Source organism: Sphaeramia orbicularis, chromosome 3 (genome assembly GCF_902148855.1).
Source record: "Sphaeramia orbicularis chromosome 3, fSphaOr1.1, whole genome shotgun sequence".
Lineage (NCBI taxonomy): Eukaryota > Metazoa > Chordata > Actinopteri > Kurtiformes > Apogonidae > Sphaeramia > Sphaeramia orbicularis.
The window spans coordinates 31,894,996-31,916,057 of NC_043959.1; the positions used below are offsets into that span (position 1 = coordinate 31,894,996).

Genomic DNA, 21,062 nt, shown 5'->3' on the forward strand with positions numbered 1-21,062 from the left:
TTGACCTTCAAATTACGTGAAAATACCTTGCGTATAAAAATTTATCTCATGGAAAAAGTACAATTTTGTCCAAACTCTCCTTTTGTGCTGGCAAGAGGTGGTTTTTCAGGCATAGTAAAATTGGTATATCATGCAAACCTGCAATGGAAAAACCTTTTTCCGCAACTAGGGTCACATGAATTAAAAAAAAAAAAAAACAGATATTGTCAGACATTTCAATAAGCAAAGAAGAGTTTTAAAAGAAACATGGTGCGGTATGTTTAGACACAAGGAAACCAAACCCTTTTTTAATTTAGTAGTTTTTGCATGTTTTTCTACTTTTCTTGCCTTGAAGTGTTAATGTACATTTTTGTTTAATTTTTAAAGGCAGTTTCAGGGTTTTTCGTTTTGCTGTATATCAGATTCACTGAACAAGTCACATACAAGTTAAATATCAGTAGTTGCTTTTCTATTGACCCTCAAATTATGTGAAAATACCTTGCGTATAAAAATGTATCTCATGGAAAAATGACAATTTTGTCCAAACTCTCATTTTGCAGTGGCAAGAGGTGGTTTTTCAGGCATAGTGAAATTGGTATATCGCACAAAACTGCAATGGAAAGACCTCTTTCCGCAACTAGGGTCACATAAGTCAGATAAATGTACCAAAGACTAATAAAAGTGAGTTTAGCAAAATATGACTCCTTTAAAGTTGAATCCATGTTTTGTTTTGTTTTGTTTTTATAAACAATGCTGTCAAACGTAATGTGAGAACAGTCAGTCCTCCTGACAAAACCAAAGGTCAGTTCTGTTTTTTGGAGTATTTCTTTCTTTCTTTTGTCATGGAGGATAACTCTTTAGTTTTACAACCCACAACCAAACTGTTTTTATTCAATTTCCAGACTGAAGTAGAAGCTGTACAGCCTGCTAGTCAGCACACTAGAGTGTTTAGCAAGAGTCAGGAAACGTTCTCAGAAATAGGCAAGGCACAGTTAAAAGGGGATATTTGTACTTCATATGCAGGTTTACGTTATTAGAAATGCAAATGTATGCTTTCTTATGCATAATGTTTCCTGAGTGCTGGATGTGTAACTACATAAACAGTTGATATATGCAACTGAACAAATGTATACACTTTGTTCTGAAAAAAAAAAAAAAAAAAAAAAAAAGCTGTTTTAATCATAGGATGTGATTATATTATAAAGATCTAACTAACAATAAGTCAAAATAATTTCAGTGTTCTTTAGTCTGTGCCACTTTAGACGTACATCAGATTTGTTTTTACAGCAGATATTTGGTGTTCTCCTAGCAGGTAAAATAAAAATAAATAAATAAATTAATTAATTAATTAATTAATAAAATTAACAATTGCTCTGTTCTATTCAAGTGCTCCAGTAACAGTGTGACAGTGGGCTATTAAACATCACACCCAGACCCTGAAACTGAAGAAGCTACATTCATATGATTGTATTCTCTTCTGTCTTGAAAAGCTTTACAGAAATTATTTACTCAGAGAAGTGAACAAGTTTGCAAAAAGGTCTTTAAAGAAATAAAAATTATATAGAGCGCCAACTACGTCTGCCAGCTCCCAGCAAGTTAAAACGTAACGCAAGTAAATGACTTTCAAATAACATTTCATTTCAATTCTCAGACCTTGGCCCACTCTCCATTTCCATATAATCATTCTAACTCTCCAGCCACAGCCTCATACAGGCTCTTACTCTCTGAATTAAAGTGTAATCCATTGACTTGAGGTCCAGCCACACTCAGTACTTTCTCAGCACAGACGGCAGGATGAGAGAGCGAGAGAAAAAGAGAGAGAGAGAGAGAAGGGGTGGGGGTGGGTGGGTTTTAGAAGTGAGGACAAGTGTGTGTGTATGTGTGTGTGTGTGTATGGGAGGGGGGGTTAATAATGAAAGTGTTCCAAATAGCTGCTCCGACCGTGGAGGAGTGAGGCTTGGAGAGGCTTCAGGGCCTTTCGTCTGCCTACTCGTGCCCCGATGGTGGGAGTGTGGGAGTGTCGGAGTCAGAACCTCGGGTCGCCTCTCTCGTCCCTCCGGCTGCTGCCTCTGTCTCATAGCGGGACCCCTAGACACCCCTCCACCCACCTGCCCCTCTGCCCTCGAAGCTCTCAGCGCTGGTCCTGTCCAACCTCAGGGACCATCCCCCCTCGCTCCCTCGCCCTTTCTCTAACAGAATACATTTCTCGTTTTGTTCATCTCTCTCCTCTTAGTCCTCCTCTCTCCCCAAGCCAGCCCCTATCCCCTCAAGCAGCAAGGCCCAGTTTTGATTTCCCTATAAATCCTGGTTATAGAGTGTGAAAGTGACTTGATCCCATTATTCTAGTAGTATGAGAGCGACCAGAGGTGATTGGAAATGAAACTGTGACAGTCTGGGGTGTCCTCTGTGATGCCGAGAGAGAGTAAAAAATGTGGATCTCCTCCTTCTTTTAAATATTAATGATGAGCCATCTGCAAAGGAAATACTGCAGTCTGTGGCAGTAAACAGTGATTAAACAGATATGTCAGTCACAAACTGACATGTCCTGAACAAAATGTTTTTATTTTGCTTTGAGACATTACACCTTTTGTAGATGTCCTTAAAAAAAAGAAAACCCGCTCTCATTTAATTCATGTGAGCTGTTTGTGATAGCAGTATGAAAGCTCTAATAATCTGCTGTCACTGAGAGCATTAGAGGAGAGATTTGTGTTCTTTCATGGCGATAAAAGTTGGAAAATATTTTCAGGCTGTGCAACTCTGAAAATTATAATTATTGTGACTGATTGTGATTGTGACATTCAGCTCTGAATGTGTTGGCTGGATCTGTGAAAGCAGGGAATGCTGCATTTATCACAGTGTGTTTTTGACTACCTTCATTTGGCTGCACCGCAGTTAGAATTTGTTTGGTCGTAGATAAATAGACGTTATTTTGGAACAGTCACATGCCGTTTCAACAAGTTCTCCAACTTTAACAACACAGTATGTTGTTTACCCTCCTGTCTGATCCATATCCACATTCGATGGATTCACGCCCCCACAGGCAGCAGAAGAAATCACATAGAACACAGAGACAAGCAGCATAACAAACCCAACAGATAAATATGTTCACAAGCCCTGCTGCATAAGGCTGGGACGATGCCAAGGTTAAGACAAAAAAAAAAAAAACACCACATGTTAGAATTAAAATGGTGAGAAATATTTGTTGTCATGTCATCAGTAACAATCAGGCAAAATTTACTTCTGTTTGAAACTTTGACAGTGGATCATAATCTCATTAGATAAGAACTTACATGGGTTTGGACAGACTCTACTATTCATTTACATCACTTAACAGTAATTTTAACAAAGGGGCTACTGACACAGCATGACATCAGTTTGTCTATTACCACAGAGCCAATCAGCGCCCTCGTTTTATCATACATAGACTGGTAACCTGTTACATCCCGAAAAGTATCAAGGCAATCACATAGCAAATAGGTCAGACTTAGAGACAGCAGAGATTTAGCTCAATCGGTAATGTTTCAGACTGCAATGTGGAAGACTTGGGTTTGATTACTGGTCAAAGTAGCATTTTTTCCTGCAGATTTTCAGAAGAGGGAGGGCATGGCGCCAAGGGTGCCAGTAGGTAAAATCCCTCATTGACATAAATCAGCCACTGGGACAACAGAGTGCAGAATTTAGACCACAGCACTCAATACACTGAACTGACACAGAACTGAGAAGTCACATGGTACACTGCTGCATCTAACATGTAGCTCCGCCCACCTTCTCCAGCTTCCAGAGCAAAGAACACCATAAAATAACATATAGAGTATTTAGAACAATTATAACTATTCTATACTATATACTGTCACTAATTTGTTGTTTCTTCCACCAATTGCCACAGTACTGTGGTAGCAAAATGCACAAAAGAATGCACTGAAGTATACGCCATATATCACCACAGTACTGTGGCAACAAGATGTTAATGACTTCATGGAACAGTATCCATGATTGGCTCTAGTACAAATACTAACATTTGATTAGCTCTGTGGCAGTTGACAAACCCATATTTCGTGCCACCGTACTGTGGCAGGAGTCACTGCCTATTTTTAAAGAGATTTATTTGGTTAGTCATGTATTTTAAACTGTTAGAATATAGTTTGTTGCTACTTCACTGCTACATTTCTTGCACAATTTTCTTTTTCTAAATATTTTGTGCATTATTCATTTGCAAATGTACATCTATCAGTCCTGGTGCATCTATAGCCTGTCCGTCCATGGAAGTGGAGCTCTCCTTCACTGTGGTTCTCCTCAAGGTTTCTCTTTTCCCACTGGGTTTTTGGTGTTTTTCCTTGCTGAGAAGGAGGGTCTAAGGACGGGGGATGCCCAGGACAATAATCTATTTTCTTTATCTGCTGTTTATTTGACTGTTGTTTGTTTTCATATCCAAATAATTCTGTAAAACCCTGTGAGGCAACCTTGTTGTGATATAGGGCTCTACAAATAAAACTGAATTGAACTGAATTATTCAAGATCATTTTGTTGTTGTTTTTAAGACATTGGATGAGAATTCAAAACTGACAAATGTATGGTTATTTCTTATTTTTACTTATATGAACAAAAGTTTCCAAATAGAGACTGGAAAGACCACCACAATTTCATGTTTTTTTCTTAAAAGGGAGATGTGTATTATGGTTATAATAAAAAATACCACTGTTGAAGTATTTTTACCTTTGCAATTTACAATTTGAGAGTGAAAAACTTGTGCCGTCTGTGTTGAAGAGGTTGGCATTATATTAAAGCTCTGCTACAGAGATCAGCAAGTGAAAAAAAAAAGGGTTTCCAAGTAGGAAGCAGTTGTTACTAATTGGCGGTGAGGAGGTGAAGTGATAAGTGATTCTATATAGTGTTGGCTTGTTAAAGCTCTAACAGTCCACCCTATATAGTAGTTGATATGGAACACACAGTATGCAATCATAAAATCATGTTAGAGGTCTGTAGTGTCAATTATTTTAATTAGAAATGTGCATACACTGTTGTACGGAACTTAGTAAATGTTTCCTCTTGTATTTAGTCTGATTGGAACAGTATCAACACTTGGACTTCACAGTGTTGAGTTTCTTTATAATTTCTCTGTTTTTTTCTTTTCAGCCTTTGGATTATGAGAGTAAAAGAGCCTACACACTAAAAGTCGAGGCCACCAACATCCGCTCCGCCCCAAACAATGACATGCCCTTCAAAGACTCGGCCACGGTGAAGATCGTAGTGGAAGACTCTGATGAACCTCCTGTTTTCTCCAAACCAATGTACCTGCTGGAGGTGAATGAAAATGCCCCGATCAACACGGTCATAGGGACAGTGGCCGCCAGAGATCCAGACTCCACAGGAAGCGTCGTCAGGTAAGAGAACACACACCCAGTCAGTCGTGATGCAAACATTCCCTCAGTGCATAAGAATAATACAAACTAAATGACTGACTGACTATAGAAAACCTGTAGGAAAATGTCTTTGTATTAAAAGCACTTAACATTGAGAAAAAAAAAAAGTGTCACCTCAAAATGTGATTGAGAGAATAGGTTAACAAATGGGTCTTTTCAGGCTATAATGAGTTGTTTTATTAAAAGAGTTGACACTGAGGCATGCAATTAAATCTCTTCATGCCTCTGACCTTTGAGGCTATGATAGCCTCTTTGGCAGCGATGAACTGATTCAGTGATTGCTCTCATTTCCACAGACGTTAAAAAAGATTATGAGTTGAAGGCGGCACAACTTTCCCTTCCAGTGTGACCAGCCCCACGGTCTCCTGCAATTGTGTGACTTATACTTATTCTTGGAAATACCACAAGGGCACCTTGAGGATAGGTTATACAGGCAATTTCTCTCCCTCCATCTTGGCATTTCATTAAGTCTCCAGTGACTTGCTGACCGCATTCCCGGGACAACACTCAACAGGTTGTGTGTAATTGCAGAGCAGGCTGGGTTTCATAGATTGGCTGAGGCTAGAGCACGGCCGGTTCATTCTACTTTTTTTTTTTATTTTTTTTTTTTATTATGTTTCCTTTCCTTTCCTTTCTGGTGGCATCCTCATGTTTAGTGATGAGACTGCCAGGAGGAATTGAGCCCTGAGGTTGCATGATGTCCCTCCCCTGGTAAAGAGAGAAGTACATTTCATGTATAATGACATCTTTTGCTTCTCTGGCCTTATTTCTTGTCGTGATGTGTTTGTTAGTGCAGGTCTTTCAATCATATGTAAATATAAGAAAAAAAATAGATTGTTATTAACAAATTATTATTATTTTTCAAATATTTTAATCATTTTAAACATGTTTGATATCAACATTTATTAAAAAACCATGCATATACATGTAATACTAACACTAATACTAAAACTACTATTCCTACTCCTACTCCTACTACGGGGTGGGGAAGCAAAATTTACAATGAACATTTAGTTGTTTTTTCTCAGCAGGCACTACGTCAATTGTTTTGAAACCAAACATATATTGATGTCATAATCATACCTAACACTATTATCCATACCTTTTCAGAAACTTTTGCCCACATGAGTAATCAGGAAAGCAAACGTCAAAGAGTGTGTGATTTGCTGAATGCACTCGTCACACCAAAGGAGATTTCAAAAATAGTTGGAGTGTCCATAAAGACTGTTTATAATGTAAAGAAGAGAATGACTATGAGCAAAACTATTACGAGAAAGTCTGGAAGATACTATTAAAGAAGAATGGGAGAAGTTGTCACCCCAATATTTGAGGAACACTTGCGCAAGTTTCAGGAAGCGTGTGAAGGCAGTTATTGAGAAAGAAGGAGGACACATAGAATAAAAACATTTTCTATTATGTACATTTTCTTGTTCCAAATAAATTCTCATGACTTTCAATAAACTAATTGATCATACACTGTCTTTCAATCCCTGCCTCAAAATATTGTAAATTTTGCTTCCCCACCCTGTACTACTACTACTAATAATAATAATAGATTAAATTTCTATAGCCCTTTTCAAGGCACCTAAAGCACTTTACATATTTTTTTTTATTATTCATTTGCTCTCACATTCATGTACTACAGTCTTATAGAGGGTGTGTTAAAGCGGTTAAATTCTTACACATCTAAGGGTGAGTTTTGGGACGGTGTTTTTGTGTTAACTATGACACATTGAGTGTTTATGAGGTTACACACAGTGAATGTCAGGAAGGTCAACACAAAAATGTGTAAACATATGCATAATTGATGCATTATGTGCCATCCTTGTTACCAATTGTATTAAAAAAATACTTTCAACCCAACACAAAAATTGTCTGGAGGCAATTTAGAGTGACCAGTTGTTCTGTAAAGGTTGATGTCATTGACTGTGGGAGAACCCACAGACACAGGGAGGACATAAAAACTGTGCCTCATCACAATAAACAGTATTTAATGAACAGTTTATCATGATGATGAATCAAAAATAGAACTCATAGAAATGAAACTGCAGAATATGCACAATTCCCTATAACTGTAATAAGTAACAGAGGACTGTTCAGCAGAGGACAAACAACTGTGTGAGGTCATTTACCAGAAAATACTAATACACAGAATGAAAAAAATGTAAGAAATTAGAAGTTACTCACATCAGTTAAAGGGTTAATAAACGTGTTACAACTGAAACATGTAAATTGCTGCTGTAGTTATCCAGTGGAAGGAACTGTTTCCGCAGTTTCATTCAGATGGTAACCATGTGTGTGTGTGTGTGTGTGTACAATAGTAAATACAGTTAAGAGTATAAGAAACAAATCAAGTTGGTCTCATTATCAGACTATGTTGTTCATCTAAATCAAATACCTAACATGTTTTGTAAAAATCCGTGAAGCAGTAAATAGATCAGTCGACATATTTGTATTTAATACTTTAACTAATCCATACACTTTGATAATCTGAAAACGACACAAACTATGTGTAAAACTGCTGACTTTTTCCAACACAATATAATTCAATATTGACTCTAAACCAAGTCATAGACATAGTGTCTGTAATTTTTCAACAGAAAAGCAGAAGGTATAGTAGATGGAACAGATGTTACATCATGACTATTACATGTGGTATAAGTATCACTGAATCTATTGTAAGTCAGTTTTTGTTACATCTTTGCAGACTTTTTCAATGTGGGAGATGTGGATTAAATATTGCTCAAATTTTTTTGCATTTTTTTTTTTAAATATCCACGTTGAAAACTGCTATGAGCAAAACATTGTTTCATACATACATATATATGAAGCATATTTAGAGCTCCGAAGTGCTGACATTAAACTGTACATATCCTCTGTTTGCAGAAACATGAAATGCCATCATATTATTTTGGTGACTACAATATGTAAAACCACTATATTTGACCAAATCAGTTGGTTATATTTTCCTCATTTCTTCTTATTTTCACTCAACAAATTAAAAAATAAATAAATAAATGCTGCTGTAAATAAGAAATGAGTGCACATGTAGATGGCAGCACCCTGCTGAGATGTTCCTGTCACATATTTGCTGTAGTACAGATAGAAACATCCTGTCTGCACACTTTGGAATGTTTGGATTCAATATGAACTGAGTCATAGGCTTCCACCTTAATGCAGCAGGTCATCTGAGTTTTACAGCTTCCTTCATTTCCCTTCCCCTTCTTTCTTTCTTTCTTTCTTTCTTTCTTTCTTTCTTTCTTTCTTTCTTTCTTTCTTTCTTCCCTTATTTCTGTCTGTCTTTCTTTCTGTCTTTCCTCCTTCCCTCCCTTATTTGTCTTTCTTTCTTTCATCCATCCTTCCTTCCTTTCTTCTTTTCCTTATTTCTCTGTCTGTCTTTCTTTCTGTCTTTCCTCCCTCCCTTATTTGTCTTCCTTCCTTCCTTTTTATTCCTGTCTTTCTTTCTCTTTCCTCCCTCCCTTATTTGTCTTTCTTTTGTCCGTCCTTCCTTCCTTCCTTTCTTTCTTTCCTCCCTTATTTCTCTGTCTGTCTTTCTTTCTGTCTTTCCTCCCTCCCTCCCTTATTTGTCTTTCTTTCTTTCATCCGTCCTTCCTTCCTTTCTTCTTTCCTTATTTCTCTGTCTTTCCTCCCTCCCTTCCTTCCTTCCTTCCTTCGTTCCCTAACACTAACAGTATTCATTATGCTTTTAATCACCAATTTTACAATTTCATGGAGAGGTTGTTACTTTCAGAATGGATTGTTGCTCAAGGGTTTTCTGTGTGACTGTCAGGCCAAAAAAAAAAAAGAAAAAAAAAAATCCCTGCCGTAGAAGTAGCAGAATAGAGCCTTTGAACATGTTCTTGAGAGCTGTTAGATTTTTTATAAACCTCATTCTCAAACTTTCAATTTCATTCTTCGAGGGGGAAAAAAAAAGAAGTAGTAAGTGGTTAACAGAACGCTACATTAATCATCTGCCAGCTCCTCTAAAGCCACTGATCGTCCAGGAAAAGAACTGGTCCGAGAGTACACACAAAACCAGACATTTGCTTGCCAGTTTACATTTCGTCACAACAAATTGCTTTACTTCAACATGTGATTTTCTTTGAAGTCCAATTGTACATGTTCCTGTTGCAAGTATACGAGATGAACATGATCTATCACAGATGCCAAGTGTTTTCTTTGTGGGGTAGAAGATGAAACAAACTATTGTCATGGAGGGCTTAATATGATGCATTACCCACACCAAAGAGCATTTGATTTTACTTCAAGCCAGGGTTTGTGTTGGCCTGTAACTCAGAGCTTTAGGCTGATAAAATGATTAGATTACAGTCTGGAAGATTTTAATCCTTCCAGATATACTGGCTGACAGAAGGCTGAAGCCTGAATAATGCCTCTTACAAGATCAGAAGTATGTTCTAAATAATTGAAAATCTGGGCAAAAGCCTCTGTACACAAAGCCAAATATTTGGACTTTGCAATGAATATACATTCTTCTAGTGTGCGCTCGATTGAGGTTGAGACAGTGAAATACTTCAAAACATACGGGCAGTCATTCATTAACTATAGGGAGTAATGTATTTTTTAAGATTCCCAAAGTAATAAATCAAGAAGCTAGTATTCTTGTGAAACCAAGGTGAATTTATCAAATAAAACACAGCACTGTACAGTGCTATTTATGTTTATGTTTACGCATTTGGCAGACGCTTTTTTCCAAAGCGACTTACAGGGGAAAACCAATTAAATCACTCAGTCAATCAAATTTTATTTATATAGCGCCAGATCACAAAAAAAAGTTATCTCTTGACATTTTATATATAGAGTTGGTCAAAACCAGACTCTTAAGTCAATTTACAGAAACCCAACAGAACAGCTATTTATACATAAATAACTCCCCCTTCCTTCTGTCTCTCTCTTTTTTTTTTTTTTAACCCATAAAGATCCAAACATCCACCATCTACCAAAACCATCTACTGATATAAACTGTTTAATCCCTGTTGATCCACTGACTGGTGTAAAATGCAGTTTGTCATCTTTTCATGGTCATCAGATATAACCCATTTGGACATTCAGAGGCTCCGTAGTTACCGTGGAAACACTGTCATCTTCTACAACATTGATTCACCAGTAAAACCCATGAAGTTTGATCAATGACAGTGGATGGAGACACTTGGTTTATGCTCAGTTAGTGATAGATTTTACTGAAAAAGTCATTTTTGCTTCAGTTTTCTGTATTTTTGATATAATAATCCTCAACATTACTCTGAGCTTTTATGAACATCTACATGATTAATAAACGAAACATTGGAAAATACCTGTTTTTCACAGAACCCCCCTACACACAAAATACATAATAATAATAATAATAATAATAATAATAATAATAATAATAATACATTGTATTTGAATAACGCTTTCCATGGAACTCAGACACTTTACATAAAGCAGATGAAAACAGAAACCAAACACATTAAAAACAGATAAAAGCAGATGCAAAAGGAAGGTATATGAATATAGAAATATAAAAATAAAAAACATTAAAAGCAATCTTAAATCAGTGAGTTTTTAAAAGGGATTTGAAGGTGTTGAGGTCAAAGCAGTGTCAGATGGTAGGTGGGAGGGAGTTCCAGAGGGTTGGAGCAGCAATAGAAAAAGCTCTGTCCCCCCAGGTGCGGTGCTTGGTTTTAATGGAGGGGCGAGGATATTACAATAAATGATGATAAAAAGAGAAAAATTCATTTGAGAACTGCCAGAAATGTCACACTGGGTCCTTATGGGTTAAATTCAATATCGCTAACAGAAGTGGCTCACAAAAAAGAAAGCTGCACTTACTGAAGCTTGATCTGTAGTGGAGGATTGGTGTGAAAGTGGCAGTGTTAGTGCGAATGTTCTCCCAGCCACCATCTGAACGAGCTCTTGAGTTGACCCCTGTGATTAGAATCGCTGTGTGTCTCAGTCTCTCCCCCTGGCTGGACCAGACCAAACCAGTCTGAGTCTGAACCACTTGGGGGCGAGTGCTCTGGTGGGCTGCCATGTCCTCTGCACTCGGGAGACAAACAACCCTTTAGCTGTGCTTAATGCATCCAACCAACAGCATTTCAGGTGCACTCCATGAAAGGTTCCCTCAGTGTTCACTCTCTCTGGAGCCTGTGCTCTATGTTTTCTACCTGACTGATCACAAATAAAAAAGCAATGTGACATATGGCCGTCACTAAGTCTATCTGACACAAAACTACTGGATTTCACAAAAATGCTTTGAGTGTAAGGAATCTGTTAGTATTATGTCAATGTTGAATTTGCACGTGGCTTCTGTAAAACAAGCAAAACATTTCAGGCACATTTGAGGGTGAAGTTAAGGGAAGGTTAACATCTGGTCAAAAAAAATTAATTACAATAATATACACGAAATGTATATTTTTGGGTAGGCAATTACTTATATTTTCAGGAAAATGTATTTTGAAATGAGAAAAAAAAATGTGAAAAAAAATTTGCGGCGTTTTATGAGTATGAATGTTTGGAAAGTGTTGTCATTCTGGGTTCATTTTATAAACTCTCATAAATACACTACATTTATTCTAAATACATTGATATTTGACTATTATTTTATTTAGGTCATATTCTAAACACACAGTGTTTAAAATGAATAAATGCATATATCTATGCAAAATACATTCAAATATAATGTTAATATTATTTGTATGTTGTAAATATTGTAAAATTAAAAAAAAATGTATATGATATTGATAATTGAAATAGAAAATGTTAAATTTGATAATTACTTTTGTTGTCAATCCATGATGCTGCCATTTGTCAAAACTCTTGCTATTTAGGTATGATCAAATATTTTTTTCCTCTAACCAATTATTAGGTTATAAATAGAGGGTATAAGGCATACACTGAATACATTTTAGAATGAAAATGTCATAGGGACTTCACTTTTGAGAACTTTGTAATTCTTGCAAAAAATAATTTTGTGTCAATCCATGACACAGTAATTTTTGATATTTTTCATTTTAAAATATTTGAAACTAAATTTTGCCCTTTGAGTATGTTTAAGATGGCATTTAGACCTTTACAATTATGTGTAATATTTGTATTAAACTTTTCTGGTTCAAAAGTTATGAATCAAAAAGTAGTGGGCTGTCCATCTGTGACGCCCTTGACCTTGCCCTTGAGGTGTTTTTTTGCCCCTTTTGAAATGAAGTTACATTTCAACAAGCAACATTTCTAGTCCACAAAAAACATCCTCTGTCATTTTCATTCTCTTCACAATGGTACATCAGTTCATAACAAGAGCTTGTCAAATCATCCCCCTATAATTACCATAAATGTAAAGAACACTAATGACTTTGCACAGATGTATTAATCAGTGTTAGAAAAGATTAATATTAGAAAATAAAATATCTGTAGATTTGTTTGGTTCATGAATCTTTGTCTCACTTCCATTGTTTGTTGTTATAATTAATAACATATTCAGATCACACACAAACAAAAGTTGAAAAAATGCAGAATTTGTAAGACATATGCTGCAAAAATCAATACATTTCTATGGGGTAAATATGACCTGGTGGCTGTTTTAGATATATATTTGGGTGCTTCAATGAAATTGGGTTCATTTTGGTACCTGGCACTTTACCAGCTTTTTAGACCTAATAATAAAAGAGAAATTTAGACATATTTCCCCTTAGGATGTACCTAATGACGACCTCAGATAAATGCAAAAAAAAAATTATACTCTTGCTCTGAGCCAACCCAAAATTAATGAATTTTTAATAAAATATCGGGCCAAAATTGGGACAGGAAAAGCTACCTAGGTGTCTGTGCATTTTATCTTGAAAACATGGCTGTAAATGGTCTTATATACCGCTATCAATAAAGACACTGTGTTAAATTTGTCGATCCTAGTGTTTTTTTTTAATCCAGACATGCAGGTTTTACATGAATCTCAGTCTCATTTCAGGTTTTGTGTGTAACCTATTGTGTCCACTTGTGTTACATGCAGAACCTGCCCATTTAAACACAAATAAATCATGAGGGATTTTGCAACAGCGGTCATTTTTGTGAAACACTCTGCCTTGCATAATTAGTTCGACTACCAAAATGTACCTGTGAGAGAATAAAAAGATATTCCAAAAAATAGTAGCGCGTAATTTTCGTGTCCTTTTAACCGTGTTACATGCAGATTTTTGTATCAAAATAATATAAAAATGTGTCTTATCTGAAAAATACTTTCTCTTTTATCTCAGTAAATATTTATTTTCTTTAAATAGACCCAAAGTTCTTCTAAAAGTGCTTCATAACATTAGTCTACATCTGGTTTGAATTTTTAGCCCCTCTGTCCTGTTTTTAGTTAGAAGCACCCATTATCCTTTTTTTAAAGACAGGATTTATCTTGACTATAATAAAACAAAGAACGTTACACAACACAATTTTAGGAAAAGTTATAAACTAGTAATGCACAGTTGAAAAACAATATCTAATTTGCCCTTTTGGCAGGTCTAATGCCTCATTCTGGATATTTTTTAAATTCTATAAAGCACTAAAACATGGCAGTACATGCAAAGATACAACAGGTAGTGTGAAGCAATTAAACTTTTTTTTTTTTTTTTTGTGAAGCAATTAAACTAAATTAGTCCTTAGTCTTATCTATGACAGAACATCACAACCACTTTAGATGGAAAACAGCCACGGGATGCTCTATTTGTTTGCTTGTTTGTCTGTTAAGTTTATTTCAGACTCAAACATAATACAAAGCATAGGGGAAAAAAAGGAAAAAAAAACAAACAAAAAAAAAAAACAAGACAAAACTAAAAAAAAAAAAAAAAGAAAAAAGAAATAGCTCAGTTTTCTCTACAAACTATTGCACGACCCTCTGACAATACCACTTCAAACCACTTCACAGCAAAGCACAAAATTATTATGATTATTTTTAATTGTCCAAAAGTTTTCCTTAACATTATGTTTTATGGAAACCTAACCACAGACCAAACCTTCCCTTCTGCAGAAATACTCACCTAGGATCCAACCGATATCATTCTCAAACACTGGTCAGCAAAAGGGGACAGCGAAATTAGTTCTACATCTGTGATCTTCCCTGTGGAATTACTGACCTAATAACAAGCAGGAATGTCATGGATGCTTTTTTTTTTCCTCTGTGGAAACAAAAGAAAAGGAAAAAAATGCATTTGTTCCCGACCCTTTCACCTCTTCTACTCCCAGTTTGTACAGGTATTCAGTCACTCGGATGTGCACATTCATACACTAATGGAGATAAAAAGTCAGCAGCTACAGAAGTGTGAAGAAGCGCACACACACACACACACACACACACACACACACACACACACACACACACACAGAAACCTTACTGCAGCTGTTTACTCTTTAGGACTCTAATTTTGTTCAGAGGTGAACCTTGCAATAAATGAGCCATTGAAAAAAAAGGCACAGTCAAACTTGACTTGCGAATCTGTCTCCCAGAAATTATGTGTATGCAACAAAACTGCAACTTTCGTTTCTGTTTAGAATGTGAAAATCACATAATCACACGTTTGCCTTCAGGGAATGTACAGTCTGTAACGTGTACAACATCCTCTGTCCTTAGACTTTCAGGCTGAAGAAATAAAATGTTTAATAAGTAAAAAAAAAAAAGTGGAGGAAACATGAAGTAGAGCAGCAGAAGAGGGATCTGAGTTCCAGAATACAGGGTGTGATGCAAACGGATCAAAATTACATAATCGAAGTAAAATGTTTTGTAGCATCTCAATGTATTTGATCCTGAGTCTGGATTCTGTGTTCACTAACAGTGTATTTAGTTTTATTTCCATAACACTGAATGCATCATTACTTAATAGTATATGGGTATGTTTAGGTACGGATAGCATTTTAGAGTGAAAATTAATAGTGTCAGCCCCCCCTAACCTAACCCTAAGCCCCCCCCAAAAGGAAAAACAAAATACTTGCAGACTGTCCAGTCCGGCAATTTAAACAAAACTTAGTTTTATCCTTTCTGACAATGCAGTCTACATTTATTTATTTAAAAAACAGATAAATACGTGGTGCCATGTACAACAAACCCCACCCCTCACACGTATTGCAGCCTATTTTGGTATTGATCCAGCTGATGTCATCATGTCTATGCATGTGCTGATGTCAGCATATCAACTGCCTCTATATATGTGCCAAGTTTTAAGTAAATTGAAACAATATTGATGTTTCTATTGACACTTGAGTTTTTGCCCATTGTAAGTAAATGGGAGAAAAAAAAGATTCAAAAAATTCATATAAAATTTGAACTTTGACCTACTTTCCCCAAAATGTAAACACAAATAGTCTGGGTCAATGGCAATGTATAAAACAAATTTGGTATGAATTCGACCAATAGTCTTGCTGCTGCATATATTTGAAATTTCGTCCATTATAGGTAAATGGGAGGAAAAACATATTTTAAAAATTCATAAAAAATTTGAACTTTGACCTACTTTTCCCAAAATCTAATCACATCTATTCTGAGTCACTGGCAATCTACAAACCCAATTTGGCATCAATTCAATCAATAGCTTTGCTGCTAGAGTGTTAACAGTCAAACAAACTGAGCCAAAAACAATACCCTTTGCCTCCCCTTCAGGTGATAGAAAAAAAAAAAAAATCATGACTTGCACACTAATCATATGGTTTAATGTTTCAAGATGATAAAGCTGTTACAGTAAACCACAGAGAAGCAGATCTGAGAAATAAGCAACCGAGTTATGGATAATACCCTCAACTGCACATCTTCTGCAGGTTGCATCTTCATGTAAAATACTGTTCTGGTTCCTGATTGGTCGACCATTTTTATTTGTGTGTGGTTTCAAGAAATCAGAAACCTACTTCACTTTTCTTTTTTTTTTTTTTTTTTTTTTTTTAACTGACATTCTATTCGTCCAGATGACCAAAGGTTAGAGGCAGCATCTTTCCACAAGTTCATTTACTGTTTGATTTGGATGAAGATGATGATGCAGTGAATGCATTCCATGGTTTTACAGTGATCCATACTGCAGTACTGGGTTTCTGGTTGCCCTCAGTTTGCCACAACAGGTGTTTTTAGATTTAGGCCTGAATCTTTTAGCGCCCTCTGGGGTTTAAGGATCAGCCAGTACTTTTAATGTTCATGATAAATCTTGATTTTATTATTGAGGTTGGAGTTAAATTAGTGTTGCTGCTATCTGTCATGCAATGTGTCTGAAGAAAAAGCAGTTGCTTTTGACAAACAAATGCAACAACAGACAAATTGCAGGGTAGCATGAGCAATGGTATCCATAAATACTAAGGAGAAATAGGATTTCCACCCACAGATACTAAAATACAGAAGATGTCATGGCTGTAATGTTTGATTGACGGCTGATTTGAGAAATGCAGTGTGATGATGACATACCACCGTAAATGTAGGCAAAACAATGACAATCACACTGATTACACCTTAGAGTTAGATTTTTACGCATAGACCAGCTTGTGTCAAACGGATGCATTTTGATTAAAACGGGGGCTGATAATATGTAGATGTCTGCTGTTTCAAAAAAGCATCACTGCTGTTAAATACTGGGAACAAACATCCACTGGGTGATGTTTAACAGTTACACTGAGGTCAGTCCACTGCTGTTTAAGGCTTTGTGAAAAAAATAAAAGCTGAAATGAGAGGATACTCGCACGCACACACAGACGTGCACACAATGTCACATCACACTCAGGAAAACCATGCACGTATAACACTGGATATCATTTTTTTTATTTGCTTTTAATTCTTTTCACATCACGTTGTCAGTTTGAGTGACAGGTGGCAGAACATTTCAGGGTCTGTCTCCTCGCTTCCACGTGAGGCTGTCAGAGTTTGACTGGGATCCACTCAGTCTGCAGGAGAGAGGCTGCTCCCAGGTGGTTTGCTGCTGTCTGCCTGTCTTGAAAGTGCTCTGCGTCTGCAGGGCAAGAGAGAAAGAGAGGGGGGAGGGGGGGGGGGGGGTTGGGCGGGGGGTGTGTGTGTGGGGGGGGAGTCCTTGTGGACCTCTCCCAGCCCGGCGTCTAGAGGATTTTACACCATTTCATCTCAAAAATGGAAATGTCACGGCTCGGTACATCTCCCCAACAATTGGAATCTGGGCCAGTGGTTTATTTATTTCATTTCTTTCCATTCTTGTATAAGCAGCACCCTTCTTCACATAAATTGTTGTTGTTGTGACTTTGTCTTTGGCCTCTGCTGGTGCTCTTTCTTCGTTTCTTTTTCCATCGCTATGCATCCATTCTTTCTTTACCCTCACTCTTCTCCTTCATTTGAATATTGCAGGGCTCCTGCCAACAGGTCTGCGCTGATAGGGATGAGCAGTTCCAATGGTACGAGACCCGGGGTTAGAAATGAAGGGGGCAGGGTGAGCAAGGCGCCTGGTGGCCGAGCAATGCCTGTTTGGGGAAGAGGGTCGGCGAAGAATTGGCTAGGGGGATTGGATTAGGAATAGCTTCAGACCCAGATGGATTAAAAAAAAATTCTGACTGAGTAAGGGGTGGAAGAGGGGAGGGGTCTGTGAGGGAGGATGTGAGCATGAGACAGAGAGAGAAAGGAACAGAGACAGTTTGTCCTCGAGGTAAAGACACACTTGTGCGGTACACGGTGTAATTAGCTCACGTGAATCACTGCGGCCCTGTGTTTTGGGTGAGTAGGATGTTTATGACAGTCACACATAATGGCAAATGAAATGTGTAAAACTAAAGATGACCCATAATGACAGATTCTTTTTTAGTCAGTTTTGTGTGGGCTCGTCCCAAGAATTGGCACCGAGCGCATTGCAACATGAAAGAGCGATTTCACAGCTTCAAGTGGCATCGGAAAATTCTCTTTAATGTGCATTCCAATTTCATACCCATTGCTGGAGTTTTTTTGGAGAGTTTTAAGTCTTGCCACTGTATTTTTAAGACTGTCAAGTCTCAGAAAGTCAACGTGTCACAGGCAGGGTCAGAAGAAATAGAATCAAGCGGAAAGTTGAGCAAATTATTTATTTTAAAATGAATGTCTGCTGGTTTATTAGCAAGGACATGCAACTGCATATTTATGGGTTGTGGTTTTAAAAAAGAATTGCCTAGAAAATACAAGGTCATCCATAACAGGCTGGTCATTGGTTCATCGTCATTTCATCCATTATCTCCTCTGCCTGTGTTGTTCAAGCTTGTGTAAGACACAGCGCTGTCCTAACTCATTAATGCAAAGCCTTTGGGAGTCATTGAGTGTTGACAGATCCCAAACAGGGTTAACAACACCCCATCTCTTACCCTGACAAAACATGTACTAATGGTCTTTTAGCAGGAGGGAGGCGTCACCGTGATCAGGGCAGCGCTGCTTTGGACCTTATTAGACTTTAATGCCCCCTGCTGCTCATGTGAAGGCTGTAATTATTCCTCTGACTGTCTTTAATGTGCATTAATCTACAGGTCTCTCTTGACGGATAGGGTCCCGTTAGCCAAAACACCCAAAGGACCGCAAAACACACTTGATGAAAATGAATAAGTCTGTGCAGTGGTAATGAACATTTGAACATTTCTGATGATGTATTGTCTTTAAAGGTACTTCATTGATCGGCACACGGACCTGGAGAGACAGTTCAACATAAATGTGGACGACGGGAAGATCACCCTGGCTAAACCTCTGGATCGGGAGGCAGACATGTGGCACAACATCACAGTAACGGCCACAGAAGTCAGTAAGTAACCTCCACTGACTCTCCTTCCCCCTGCTGTGTGCGCCGTTCCTTATGAATTGTAATGCGCTGTTTTAAAATAAAATGAACATGTCATTAGGCATTTGTTGGCACGCAAGATTTAAAGACTGAGAACTGTGACAAGACACGTACGATATTTCCATCTTTTGACTAGAGTCACGGGTTTCTTTAGTCAAAGGAATCACTGACCTGCTCCACACATGCCTGTGCTCAACGGTATACCGCTTTGTAAACCACCGCTTTTAATCGCTCCGAGAGTACGGCACAAACAATTAGCATTTGAATCCACAGAGGCATTAAATACGTTAATTTGCTGAGTTTTGATTGAATTAAACAGCTCGCTAGTCAATTTGTGGAAGTGCAAGAACATTAAGACATATCAAATAAACAGTTTTAAAGACATGCTCCAGAGTGGATTGCTCCAATGCCAGCATCCATTACAGATTAAAGAACATCTGCGAACCGCAAAACTCACTGACTACGTAGAAAATCTTGCCGGCAGAGCTACAAACAGCTCAAACCATATGTAAGGCTTTATTTGCATACAGATTGTTTCAGGGGGGCTGTATGTTGTGATAAAGCTTAATGTACCCCTTTAAGCTATTGGAAAAGAAATTTACACAGCTTGTAACTTTTTTTTTTTTCCCTGTCCTCGTCCCCTCTCCTCTCGTCTCTGTGTCTCATCCTCTATCTGTCCCTTTCTTTTCTTAATCAAAGGAAACACACATTAATTGTCAGAATAAATGAAAGCCCAAACACTGTCATAATGTTTTGGCCGTGCAGTGCAGACAAATCCCACCATCGTTGCAGCCTGTTGAAGGAATTGAATGTGTCTCATTTGATAAGCTGTTTGCATGTCTTGCACCCATATATTTAAAGCGTGTTTTCATGCCTCTTGGCAAAATAACTGTGGCTTAAGATAGTGGCATCTCGGAGAACACCTAATAAGAATTTGCCAAAATAAATATGGCGGTTTTGCTATTCTTCACGGATTGGGGGAGGGGAGGCAGGTTCCTCTAGCGTGAAAAGGAATAGATGTGTTCCCAGTTCTATCCTGATGCCATTTGCCACCCAAACGGAGGCGTGTTCAGCTGCCTCGCACCAGTTGACATCTGACTAATCAGATTCTATTCCCTGTCTGCTGCTGGAGAAAAGTCACTTTTGTAAGGGAGCTCTGTCTTTTCTTTTCTTTTTTTTTTTTTTTTTCATTCTACCCTAATCCATCCATCACTGTCTATCTGTCTGTCAATTTCCACTCTCCTCAGTGCTTACCTCTTTTTCAACCTGTCTCCAGGGTCGGTCGGTGGCTCTTTGTCCCTAGGGCATCCAGTCAGCTGCTCCATGTGTTCAATAATTTTTTAAGTAATAATCTATGGCATTTCCATATAAATGGAGTTAGATTTTATTACTTCCGCTTGTAGGATATTCTGTTGTTAAAACCAACTGATACTGTGTGAATTAATAACTAAAACACTGCTGTATTAATCAAAAATATTCATTCGCAATTAAAACTTAGATTTTCTTGTAAGATGAAAGTAAAGTTTGGTTTATGTTGATGAAAAAAGAAAGACAGAAAATTGAAACTTAACAAATAAAAAGATCTATATCAGTGGCCACAGTGATATAACCGTCAAAGGACCGTATTAATGGATAATTGCTTTAAAAGTTGGCATTTGCACCACTGATTAATAAATACAACCGTTTACTGTGACTCTCGAAAGGGACTGTCAATTACCAGTGATGAATAATTCCAATAAAAATCTAATCAAATTAAATTGCCTTTTATTGTCTTTTTAGACTTCAGTTACCAATGACTCATTAATATGCATGTTTTAACCCTCATGTTTTAAACATTACAGTGTACAGGGGATTTCAAAAGCACTTTGAATGGGATTTTTTTTTTCTCCTTCTCTGTTGCCTAGAATCC

The 21,062-nt window shown here is 37.4% G+C and overlaps 1 protein-coding gene across 2 annotated transcripts in view; it reads left to right on the plus strand.

The window, feature by feature from the left end:
* The window catches only part of cdh8 (cadherin 8), a 120,718-nt gene that overhangs the window by 90,195 nt on the left and 9,461 nt on the right, over positions 1 to 21,062 (plus strand). For both annotated transcript variants that reach the window (XM_030129423.1, XM_030129431.1), the window contains exons 7-8: positions 5,113 to 5,360; positions 18,981 to 19,117. In XM_030129423.1, coding sequence (XP_029985283.1) covers positions 5,113 to 5,360; positions 18,981 to 19,117 — 385 coding nt within the window. The remainder of the gene's footprint in view (positions 1 to 5,112; positions 5,361 to 18,980; positions 19,118 to 21,062) is intronic.